The following is a 12,306-nucleotide window of genomic DNA, read 5'->3' as shown; positions in this document are numbered from 1 at the left end:
CCAGCCCAAGTTCATTTGCCACAACAAATCTCTTCGCTAGCAAACGCGATGTCTTCTCCAAAACGGCAATGTGTCTCCAGCAATGTTTACTTTTTTGACGTTCTATGGCATCTCCACTTTCCAAGCATATATGACCACATGTAATATTTTGGTAAGTGATGCAAATAGTGAACTATGTAGGGCCAGGATGTAAAATATATGTAGCTGCAGCAATTTCTCTTATCTGATATGGTAAGTAATGGGGCTTAATGTATAGCTCCCTAAGAATTTGACGAACGGGTCCGTGCACGCGATTCCAGATATCTTTACCTCTGAATAAACTGCCTTTATTATACCATATCCACCCTGTCCAAAGTCTCTACTTGGTCTCAGTTCTCCAGTAAACTTGTGATTATCAACACTAACCTCATCGTTGTGGCGGCGGACAGCTAGCCTGTATCCCTCATCAAGTTGAGTGGCAATGTTATTTTTCCGTTCGTACCAATTTTTGGAAAATCCTCGGGTGTAGGACTTTCCGCCTTTAGTAGAAACCTGTTGAATTATTAAATTTGGTCTGGGAGGTCCTAATTGTTTCGTTGCCAATTTATCTTCATTTGTTCGCCGACAAAAAGGAACTTCTTTCAAAGACACAATCCGCTCTTTTCTCAGTTACGTTCATGGTTACGTTACGTTACGTATGACGAAAGCGCGTAAGTGCAAGCCCTCAGACACCCATAGAGATTGTATTGAAGGCTCTGAAATTTGAAAAAAATAGATTTTACATGGGAGTCTATGACAGAATTCTGGGCGATTTTCAACCTGACTGAAATCGCCCCAAAAGGGGGGGGAGCCATTTGAAGCACGACTTTAGCCTGATTCGACATTTAGTGGCAGTGTGGCACTGTGGCAGATCAGACGTATAGATTACAACACTGATAACTACTGTTGCCGTGATATAATTGATTAGAAAAAAAATCCCTTCCTTTTCCCGTTTGGCAGTGCGTCGCCCATATCGCCCTATTGAACAGGCCGCCCCTGGTCACAACAACAAAAAAGCTTGAGATGGGTCCCATTGATAAGTTTGGGATCCAGGGGTGTGGAGAAGTTTCAGATCATTACTATTACTGAATCCCCACAGACTGGCAGCGTCGTGCTGAGTACAACAGCTTTCCTGTGGCTCCAACACAACAACGGTAATGGATCAGCAACTAGACTCGAGGGGACCACTTCGTCGACACACATCCACTTAAGAGGAAGCAATGCTCTCAACATCCTGCGTGTGTGGGTGGGTGAGGTCTCAGGGTCCGCAAAGGCAGCACAACAAACCACACTTTGGCCTTACATTTTCAGATCACCCTTTAAAGCACTGTGGTACAACTACGTCAGTAAGACCGCATTCCCTGGCAATCACGTCATAGGAACTTTGGCTGTGTGTATTATACAGGCCTTGATTTTATTAATGTGATGTGCATGCGCGTGTGTGTGTACATACAGTAACACGGTAGTGGTATCACACAAATTAGATTGCACAGTGAATCCCCTATTCACAAAGTGGTTCCTGGCAGAGGATTCCTTTTCCATATCCCCAAGGGCCAAAACATCAACAACAACTAAACAAACAGGCAGGGCTGGCCCGCTCATTAGGCACGATTAGGCGGCCGCCTATGGCATTTTCTGAGCTACACTGACCAAGATGCACCTTCAACACATAAAACCTCACATAATTCGACCCCAAAACAATGACAATTTCTCTCAACCAGTGGCATGTGGGCTTTTTAGGTGAATATTGATGCCGCCCTGTGATAAGCGGTGCCCACTTTGTCAAAGTAATATTTTGCTTGTCCATTCCCAGCAAGGCTCTCCACGGTTGGAGAGAGGCATCTCTGTGGTGCTCCAACAATGTCAAAAAAAGAATCTAACATAAATCATGTAGCAGCAGGGGCGCAACTTTGGTTTTAGAAGTGGGGGGGACATATTTTTATTTTTTAAATCCAGTTGGATAAACACTCCAAACAGCCTACCCGACCACTCGGAGGCTTCTGCATGGTCCTAAAGCACACCATTGCCTCGTTTTGTATCACATTCCAATGATAAAACTGGGGGAGACAAAAATGCAATTTCTAAAATGCATGTCCCCCCTGTCCCCAGTGAAAGTTGTGGCCCTGTGTAGCAGATATAGGATATGGTAGAAAGAGCAAGTGACCTTTTCTGTAGCCTACAGGCTGGAGATAAAAGGTATGACAATTTAATGACAAGGACACTTTTTATATCATGCAGGTTTCTTCGATGAAATAGCCTAACCTAAGACACTTTTTACATCATGCAGGTTTCTCTGATCAAACAACCTAAATGGCGCCCAATAAAAAAAAAAAAAACATTAACTGTCATGTTAACGAACAACATATCCTAAAAACAGGACAGGTCAAAGTAAAATGGACAATATGGAATGAACAATCACAACTGTTGTCTAGGATTTTCACCCCATTGTCATGATCAGTGGGTTCAAATTTGTATCCATACATTTTTGACAAGCTGATCGTAGCGAAAAGGAAAATGTTCTGCATTTCCCTCTGTGTAAACATATTACAAATAGGCTCACAATAACTCCTGATAAAGTTGGGTAGCTGATATTCAGAGCTTAAACAGACAAATTGATTAGTCACAGGAATCAGGACTAATAAAGCCAATGCAATGTCCTGTTTTACAAATGGTGGGCCTACCACATGGATGGGCATTCATAAAATTCAATTTCAGGTAATACTGTAGGCTACACCTCAGTAAGCACGGACCGATGCCAATGCCATTTGGACGTCTTTTTTTGGTGCAGTCCAGACCTGACTTGATTTCCACATTCACAGTCATTGGTTTTTGGTCCGGTCCAGTCCAAATATGAACCAATCATAGACGTCTATGTTTGGTTCAGATTTGGTGCGGTCCAGACCAGCCTTGATTTCAACGCCCACAGATATAGATTTTTGGTCCGATCCGAAATCTGAACCTATCAACATCCGGAAAATAAGTATTTTCAACTTTTATTAGAATCAAAATGAACCTGATTTCAACGTGTGGAAAATATGTATTTTCAACGTCCGGAAAAGATGCCTTTTCAACGTCCTGGAAAATATGTATTTTAAACGTACGGAAAATATGTTATTTCACCTTTCATTCAGACCTAAATGAACCTAACTTCAATGTCTGGAAAGTACGTATCGTAGACGTCTTTTCAACGCAATTTTGCTTGCTGGGACCATTCTAGTTTTGCAGGGTGCCATTTTCTGGTCTTGCATAGACTAGGGCTGCAGAACAGCAAGGAAAGGCCCTGCAAACAGGGGTGGCATGTTTCATGAAACAAACACATTGGCTTAGCCAGCGAAAAATTGCGGAAATCACAGATTTCCCACTCTTGAAAAACCACTATGACAACAAAAGTTGTTTTATTCAACATAACTTACTGTACCATACTGCTTAGTGAGAAACAAAGGCATTCAAAGTCAGACAGTAGACCCACACAAATGCTGTGCTTTTTACAATTTTGAATTTTTTCAGTTGTGCTTGAAAGAAATGAGCCCAGTAAGGGCAACAGGATAAGGCCAAAATAGCACTCAAGGGCATAACTGACTGTGATAACATGGGGATTCACAAAGTGTTTGCATTAGTTTAGCTTCGTCTTTTGTTATTACTCTCCCCTGAGAATAGTGGTGCAAAAGCATGGTATATGTAGGGCATATTAGTCCCCTACATCATTATATGAAAAAGAAAAGTTATGTATCAGATAAACACTGCATTCAGACTTCAGAATCCCTGTATCTCGTCATCACTAATCAACCAATCAAGTCAGTCTATGTTTGGAGGTTTCCTGTCTGACATCCAATCAGAGCCTCAGGAGCTCATGGTGGCGATGGGGATGACGATGACAAGGATTATGGTAATGGCTGTGAAGATGAGCGCCCCCAGCTTGCAGGCTTTGGCTCTGCGCTGGTCGGCCTCTTTGCGCCTAAGCAGTGTGTTGTAACCTGGCGTGTAGATGTCCTCCATCCAAAACTCCAGGTTATTGGGGTTTAGAGGCTCCTGGGCCTACGAGACAAAACATTAGGTCACCACCGCTCTATCATGCCAGATGTTAGAGAGTCAGATAGATAACCGTTCCAGTTGTTTCATTAAAAGTCTTATTCACTGGGAGTTCCATTTGGATCCCAGTTCAGATATATTTTCTGAAGATTCAATGACTAATCCTGGTTTATATCATTTTAGGAGAAAGCTCTGTGAAACTTTACCTAATGCATTATGATGCAGTTATAGTGCATCACAAGACCCTGACTGAATAACATCTGTTTTCAGATGACTGAATAACATCTGTTTTCAGTCTGTTGAATATTGACAGCATATTCATACATTTAAGCTTATAATAAGACATTGTAAGTGCTCATAATAACAACAAAACATTTCCTCTTGGAAAGCAGGGGTCTCAAACTGGGGGCCGGCGGGCCAGATACGGCCTGCAAGCTGATTAAATGATTAAATGTGGCCTGTGGTTGTATTAAAGGAAAGTGTTACCAAAAGGCCAATAAGATCCTAATGTACCTGTAGGTCCAGAGGGGACATTCTGGCCTCTCTCTCCTCCACGGTCCAGACCGGGGCTCCTCCTCTCCCCCCATCCAATCTGGGGTCACAGGGCAGCCCAGAGGACAACCCGGGATTGGTCAACCCACCACCCTTCTGACGCAAGAGAGAGGAACTGAACACCGGTTCCACCAGTTGGGAGTGTTTTTGAGGGGGGAGCTTATGACTCTGGGCGGAGTTGTTTGATTGGTCCATCTGCATGGAGGGATTGAGTCAAAGATGTGAAAGAGCGAATGCGGATGGATGAGAAGGAGGAAGAGAGAAAAATAGAGCAAACGTAAAGGCAGAAACAGAAGTTGTCATATTGGAATAAACGTGTGAACAAACTGGATACACACAAGCAGACTTTCTCTTGCCTTCTTGTCCTAAGTGGAAGATTACTGATTGCACTCTCAGAAAAAAAAGGTGCTATTTAGAACCTAAAAGGGTTCTTCAGCTGTCCCCATAGGATAACCATTTGAAGAACCCTTATTGGTTCCAGTTAAAAACCTTTTTGGCTCCATGTAGAACACTTTCCACAGAGGATTCTACATGTAACCCAAAAGGGTTCTACTTGGAACCAAAAAGGTTTCTCCTATGGGGACAGCTGAACCCTTTTTTTGACGAGTGTACAATGAAAGGCAGTCCTGCACTGACATTAAAAGAGCCATGGGTTATACTAATCAACTATGTAAACAACTGACCACCTAAACCACAGTCTGACCAACAGGCCAGCTAATTACATGTCTGACTCTGCTTTAGATTTGAGTATTCAAAACGAATTAATGTGTGCATACTTACACACACACACACACACACACACACACACACACACACACACACACACACACTCACATACACTGTTGCACTGACTAAGGTCATACATCACCTGTCGTTTTTTTCCAGGCTGGGCCTTGACGTCTTTACTTTTCGAGAATGACACCGTCCAATCCCGCGCAGACGAGTTGGAGACGACGCTCGGCCGTTTGGAGTCTACGCCACTCTTCTCCTCAGGCTTGGAGGAGGCCAGCCGAGAGAGCACCACCTTCTTCCCCCCTTCGGTCTCGCTCAGACCTCCGTTTGTCTCCGTCTTCCTTTGGCTGCTGCCCCACCGGTTCCAGTCCAGGCTGCCAAACGAATGCCCAGATACAGACAGGGGCTGGGGTTCCGAGGAGCCACCAGACCCAGGAGTGAGCGAATGGCTCAGGCTACCTAGGGAAGACCCAACACCACTGGGCGGTCCCAGCCACCTACCTCCACCCCCTCCTCCCCCTCCCATGGCCTGTTCTTGTATCTTCTCATCCAGTCGCTGGAGGAAGGAGAGCACCTGGGAGATCTCAGCCTTGACCTCGGACAGTGACTCCAGGCGCCGCTCGATCTGGCCCATTCTCAGGAGGAGTTTACACACGCTGGCCTTGAGCCCACCGTCGTCGCTGCCATCCAGGGAGTGAAAGAGCCTCTGGAGCTGGCCCAGGCGGCCGCGCCGCGCCTCCGGGGTGTCCTGGGCTGCCGAGGGGCCCACGTCATGGGGGTGGAGGACCCCTGTGGAGCCACACATGCTCATGTCATCCAGGAAGCGGAAGATGGCGCTGATGTCATCCTCGCCCATCATGTCGGGGTCATCCATCGAGGTCATGAAAGACAGGCGGTCGGCGTGCACCAGGCTGCGCAGGCGCCGCGGGTCTGACATGGTGTCGGTCTGGGTGCCCCTGTTACAGGCCATCAACCCCCTTCCTCCAAGTGCGGGAATGGAGGTCCCCTCCCATCCCTTTGGAGGGGACAACCCCCCACCAAGGTTGTTTGTGGTGGGGCTGGGAGTGAGTCTCACCTGAAGAGAGCCCTCAGAGCCATCCAAGCCCACACCCACTAAGCCCACCACCCTGTCGTCCAGACTCAGGCTCTTGTCGGCCCACCCTGGCCTCTGGGCCCTGGGAGGTTGGAGGTGGAGAGGGGACCATTCTTGAATAGTATCCCCTGGGCCAAAGTACGTGGAGTCCTGGAGGTCGTCCAGGCTTTCATGTTTGGCCCGGCGCTCCGGAGAAGACCTACCGACAGTTGGAGAAGGATACGGGTTGGATAGCAGCTCAAAGCTGCGGTTGGAAAAAAGTTCCTGCCTCCCTCTTTGTCCTACTCCTCCTCTTGGAGTCTGAGACTCAGTACTGATGGTCACATGGGGAACCAGTTGTGACTGGTTGTGGAAGTCCTTCTTGAAGATGTCTCTCTTCTTCACGCAGGAATGCCGCTCCGATCCTGGCTGTGATCCCGGCTCCGATCCCGGCTCCGATCCGGGATCCCTGGGTGCCGAGTCTCCACTCAGGGAATCCTTGGAGGACTCGCTGTCTGTCTCCAGGGGGAGGTAGATGCTCTGCATGCCTGGGATGCTGCCGCTGCCAGCGAACAGCGGGGTGTTGTGTCGCCAGTCGAAAGACACAGCCCTGGCACGGCTCGGAGGGGATGAGGAGACCAGAGAGAGGGGATCGGGAGGGAGACTGGCACGCTTGCGGAACGAGTAATTTGATTTGGGCCAGAGCAAGCTCGGGTCGATGGGGCCTGAGAGGGTCTGAGAGTCTGAAAGGGTGCGCACCCTTTCACGTCTGGAGATTCTCGCCTCGTCAGTGATGGGCAAAGAGCTTTGCAAAGAGGGCTCTGGGGATTGGTCGATGTGGGGGGCGGGCTTGGCTTTCATTGGCTGGGCAGGCTGGGCCTCATCGGGAGCCCCACCCGTCATTTGAATGAGGTTGAATATGGTGACGATGTCAGCTGCCACACCTATCGGGGATGTCCCCAGTCCCTTGGGGGTGACCCTGTCTCTGAAGAGGGTGGCGGGGAAACAGGGGTCGCGGCAGGCTGCGGAGAACAGCAGGCTCCTAAGCTCTGTGAGGTGCTGCAGGTCGAAGCGGGTGCTGACCATTCGACACAAGTCCTGGAAGGAGAGCCAGTGGCGCATAGCGGCCAGCTCCTCCAGAATACCCAGCAGGACCAGGGGGTACTCCTGTTGCAGGCTGGCCATGAGCCAATATCACCTTCATATCAACAATAAAATCAACAGGAGACATGAGAACAATCAAAGTGGTTGGAAATAACTCCTAGGATAAATACCACTAATTTATTACCACTAATTTATTACCACTTGAATACCACTGAGCCAGAGTAAAACCTAAAGTAAGAACATATTAGTAGAATATTATTTATCATATATCAAAATAAAATGAAATCACATAATCTATAGCTAAATAATGAAGCATGGTCTTGCAATTTTATTTAATTCAAACCAAAAACATGTGGACCCTGGTGTTTTACTACAGTGATGTCAAATGTTCTATTTCACTGAGAGTCACACTTTACAGCAAGCGACCTTATTTTGAGCCTTAAAATAACTGACCAGATGATATGACGAGGAAGTGCTGCATAGCCTATCATATACTGTACACCGGTGAGAGGACATGCAAATTAACTTGATTGAACCAGATGAAAAAATGTAGGCTAAATGAAAAGCCAAACTCAAATAGCAGTGTTTTAAAATACATCTTAAACAAATACAAGAGAACATATGACATATATTAATCTGATAATGTAGTCGTTTTTAAGCCATCTCAGAAGCACTAAAAGTTTAACTATCGGGAGAGCAGAATCTATCACAGTCGTGGAGTCAATCCAGTCAGTGTCAAATAATCCATGCCATGAGAACATGAAATCATCTTCACTTGTGCTTGTTGAAAAGGTTGAAAAGCCTATAAAGTAGGCTAGCCTATTTAGAAACAATATTTTATCAACAGTCACACAAAGTAGGAGACTTAGGTAGCCTACCTGTTATCTCTGGGCAAAGAATCGTTGGATTTCAGCACCTCCGTTAGAATAACAGCATTGGCTTTGAGAATCGCAAAACGACCTCAGGTAGCATATTGTCTGCAGATTAATAAAAGGACGATATTCCTTTGGAAAGAAAGATCTAATCCACTGCACAGTTGATTCTCATCTGTCTGGTTGAGCTCTGTTAAAACGGGTAGCTACAGACCAGGCTGAGAGTAGAAAATTAGAAACCAGGTCATCCTCTCACTAGTCCCTAAGTCCCCAAAGGAGCCTCAAAAAAGCAGCCATTCAACTAAGTATGATCTCTCCGAATAGAATAGCTTTATGACACCTGAAATGTCAATACAAACTAGAGGCTACATGTAGGCTAATCAAATTAATCATACACTAGCCTATAATAAAGACATACCGGTTGGCACGATATATCTCTGTGTGTGAGGGAGTGTGGGAGTGTTTCTTTTAGGCTGTCAGATTACAAAAGTGTGTTTGTGTGTGTAACGGAGAAAACAGATTAAAAATGTATGATTTCATAATTGAGACTCCTCAACAACATTTAGCTTGATAGTAAACCAAGAGGACCTGATAGCACACACGCACACTCGCACAAACACACACACAGACACACACACACAGAAAAACACACACACACACACACACACACACACACACACAGAAACACACATACACACACACACACAGACACACACACACACACACACACACCGGCCAATCCTCCTCGTGGACCTGTCATCATTAGCGAACATTAGCATCCATAAAGGCCAATACTTAAAACCCCATTAGACTGAGAGGAGAAGAAAGCTTTCAGCTTTTACATCTCTGTCAGTTGCACCTGTCAGCCATATAGGAATGAATCAATCATATATCGAGGATGGAATCCCTTTCGATCCATAAAATGAGTGGATGGCATAGGAAAGCACTTTTATATAAGATTTTATTCTACAATACAGAAATTACGGTGTATTTACCTAGAAGTAACATGGTAGTAGCAGGTCATTTTTGGCAATTGTTTGTACAATGTTTGAAGAAAATAATAATGTACTGTGTAATTACCTTAGTGGTTAATAATCCTCTCTTCATCATCCTGTGTAATTACGTTAATAGTTAATAATCCTCTCTTCATCATACTGTGTAATTACCTTAATAGTTAATAATACTCTCTTCATCATACTGTGTAATTACCTTAATAGTTAATAATCCTCTCTTCATCATACTGTGTAATTACCTTAATAGTTAATAATCCTCTCTTCATCATCCTGTGTAATTACCTTAATAGTTAATAATCCTCTCTTCATCATACTGTGTAATTACCTTAATAGTTAATAATCCTCTCTTCATCATCCTGTGTAATTACCTTAATAGTTAATAATCCTCTCTTCATCATACTGTGTAATTACCTTAATAGTTAATAATCCTCTCTTCATCATACTGTGTAATTACCTTAATAGTTAATAATCTTCTTGTCATCATACTGTGTAATTAGGGAATGGCCGGCAGGGATGTAGCTCAGTTGATAGAGCATGGCGTTTGCAACGCCAGGGTTGTGGGTTCGATTCCCACGGGGGGCCAGTATAAAAAAAATATGTATTCACTAACTGTAAGTCGCTCTGGATAAGAGCGTCTGCTAAATGACAAAAAATTTAAATGTAAATGTAATTACATTAATATTACAATAATCCTCTCTTCATCATACTGTGTAATTACCTTAATAGTTAATAATCCTCTCTTCATCATACTGTGTAATTACCTTAATAGTTAATAATCCTCTCTTCATCATACTGTGTAATTACCTTAATAGTTAATAATCCTCTCTTCATCATACTGTGAAATTACCTTAATAGTTAATAATCCTCTCTTCATCATACTGTGTAATTATCTTAATAGTTAATAATCCTCTCTTCATCATACTGTGTAATTACCTTAATAGTTAATAATCCTCTCTTCATCATACTGTGTAATTACCTTAATAGTTAATAATCCTCTCTTCATCATCCTGTGTAATTACCTTAATAGTTAATAATCCTCTCTTCATCATACTGTGTAATTACCTTAATAGTTAATAATCCTCTCTTCATCATCCTGTGTAATTACCTTAATAGTTAATAATCCTCTCTTCATCATACTGTGTAATTACCTTAATAGTTAATAATCCTCTCTTCATCATACTGTGTAATTACCTTAATAGTTAATAATCCTCTCTTCATCATACTGTGTAATTAACTTAATAGTTAATAATCCTCTCTTCATCATACTGTGTAATTACCTTAATAGTTAATAATCCTCTCTTCATCATACTGTGTAATTACCTTAATAGTTAATAATCCTCTCTCATCATACTGGGTAATTACCTTAATAGTTAATAATCCTCTCTTCATCATAATACTGGGTAATTACCTTAATAGTTAATAATCCTCTCTTCATCATAATACTGGGTAATTACCTTAATAGTTAATAATCCTCTCTTCATCATACTGTGTAATTACCTTAATAGTTAATAATCCTCTCTTCATCATACTGTGTAATTACCTTAATAGAACAATAATCCTCTCTTCATCATACTGTGTAATTACCTTAATAGTTAATAATCCTCTCTTCATCATACTGGGTAATTACCTTAATAGTTAATAATCCTCTCTTCATCATACTGTGTAATTACCTTAATAGTTAATAATCCTCTCTTCATCATACTGTGTAATTACCTTAATAGTTAATAATCTTCTCGTCATCATACTGTGTAATTACCTTAATAGTTAATAATCCTCTCGTCATCATACTGTGTAATTACCTTAATAGTTAATAATCTTCTCGTCATCATACTGTGTAATTACCTTAATATTACAATAATTCCCTCTTCATCATACTGTGTAATTACCTTAATAGTTAATAATCCTCTCTTCATCATCCTGTGTAATTACCTTAATAGTTAATAATCCTCTCTTCATCATACTGTGTAATTACCTTAATAGTTAATAATCCTCTCTTCATCATACTGTGTAATTACCTTAATAGTTAATAATCCTCTCTTCATCATACTGTGTAATTACCTTAATAGTTAATAATCCTCTCTTCATCATACTGTGTAATTACCTTAATAGTTAATAATCCTCTCTTCATCATACTGTGTAATTACCTTAATAGTTAATAATCCTCTCTTCATCATACTGTGTAATTAACTTCATTGTTAATAATCCTCTCTTCATCGTCCTGTGTAATTACCTTAATAGTTAATAATCCTCTCTTCATCATACTGTGTAATTACCTTAATAGTTAATAATCCTCTCTTCATCATACTGTGTAATTACCTTAATAGTTAATAATCCTCTCTTCATCATACTGTGTAATTACCTTAATAGTTAATAATCCTCTCTTCATCATATTGTGTAATTACCTTAATAGTTAATAATCCTCTCTTCATCATACTGTGTAATTACCTTAATAGTTAATAATCCTCTCTTCATCATACTGTGTAATTACCTTAATAGTTAATAATCCTCTCTTCATCATACTGTGTAATTACCTTAATAGTTAATAATCTTCTTGTCATCATACTGTGTAATTAGGGAATGGCCGGCAGGGATGTAGCTCAGTTGATAGAGCATGGCGTTTGCAACGCCAGGGTTGTGGGTTCGATTCCCACGGGGGGCCAGTATAAAAAAAATATGTATTCACTAACTGTAAGTCGCTCTGGATAAGAGCGTCTGCTAAATGACTAAAAATGTAAATGTAAATGTAATTACATTAATATTACAATAATCCTCTCTTCATCATACTGTGTAATTACCTTAATAGTTAATAATCCTCTCTTCATCATACTGTGTAATTACCTTAATAGTTAATAATCCTCTCTTCATCATACTGTGTAATTACCTTAATAGTTAATAATCCTCTCTTCATCATACT

At 42.2% G+C, this 12,306-nt stretch overlaps 1 protein-coding gene across 1 annotated transcript; it reads right to left on the bottom strand.

Moving 5' to 3' along the window:
* Nucleotides 1–3,461: 3,461 nt before the first annotated feature.
* On the bottom strand, nucleotides 3,462–7,588 carry LOC311119136 (major intrinsically disordered Notch2-binding receptor 1-like; the record flags this gene model as incomplete). Its single annotated transcript, XM_084193882.1, has 3 exons — nucleotides 3,462–4,053; nucleotides 4,561–4,794; nucleotides 5,468–7,588. The coding sequence occupies 3 exons, from the start codon at nucleotides 7,586–7,588 to the stop codon at nucleotides 3,859–3,861; spliced, it is 2,550 nt and encodes an 849-aa protein (XP_084050008.1). The 3' UTR covers nucleotides 3,462–3,858.
* Nucleotides 7,589–12,306: the final 4,718 nt, after the last annotated feature.

This window comes from Coregonus lavaretus (genome assembly GCF_964263955.1).
Source record: "Coregonus lavaretus genome assembly, contig: HAP1_SCAFFOLD_4164, whole genome shotgun sequence".
In the NCBI taxonomy this organism is placed as follows: Eukaryota; Metazoa; Chordata; class Actinopteri; order Salmoniformes; family Salmonidae; genus Coregonus; species Coregonus lavaretus.
Note: the sequence above shows the minus strand (reverse complement) of the source record. Positions and strands in the feature narration are given on the sequence as shown.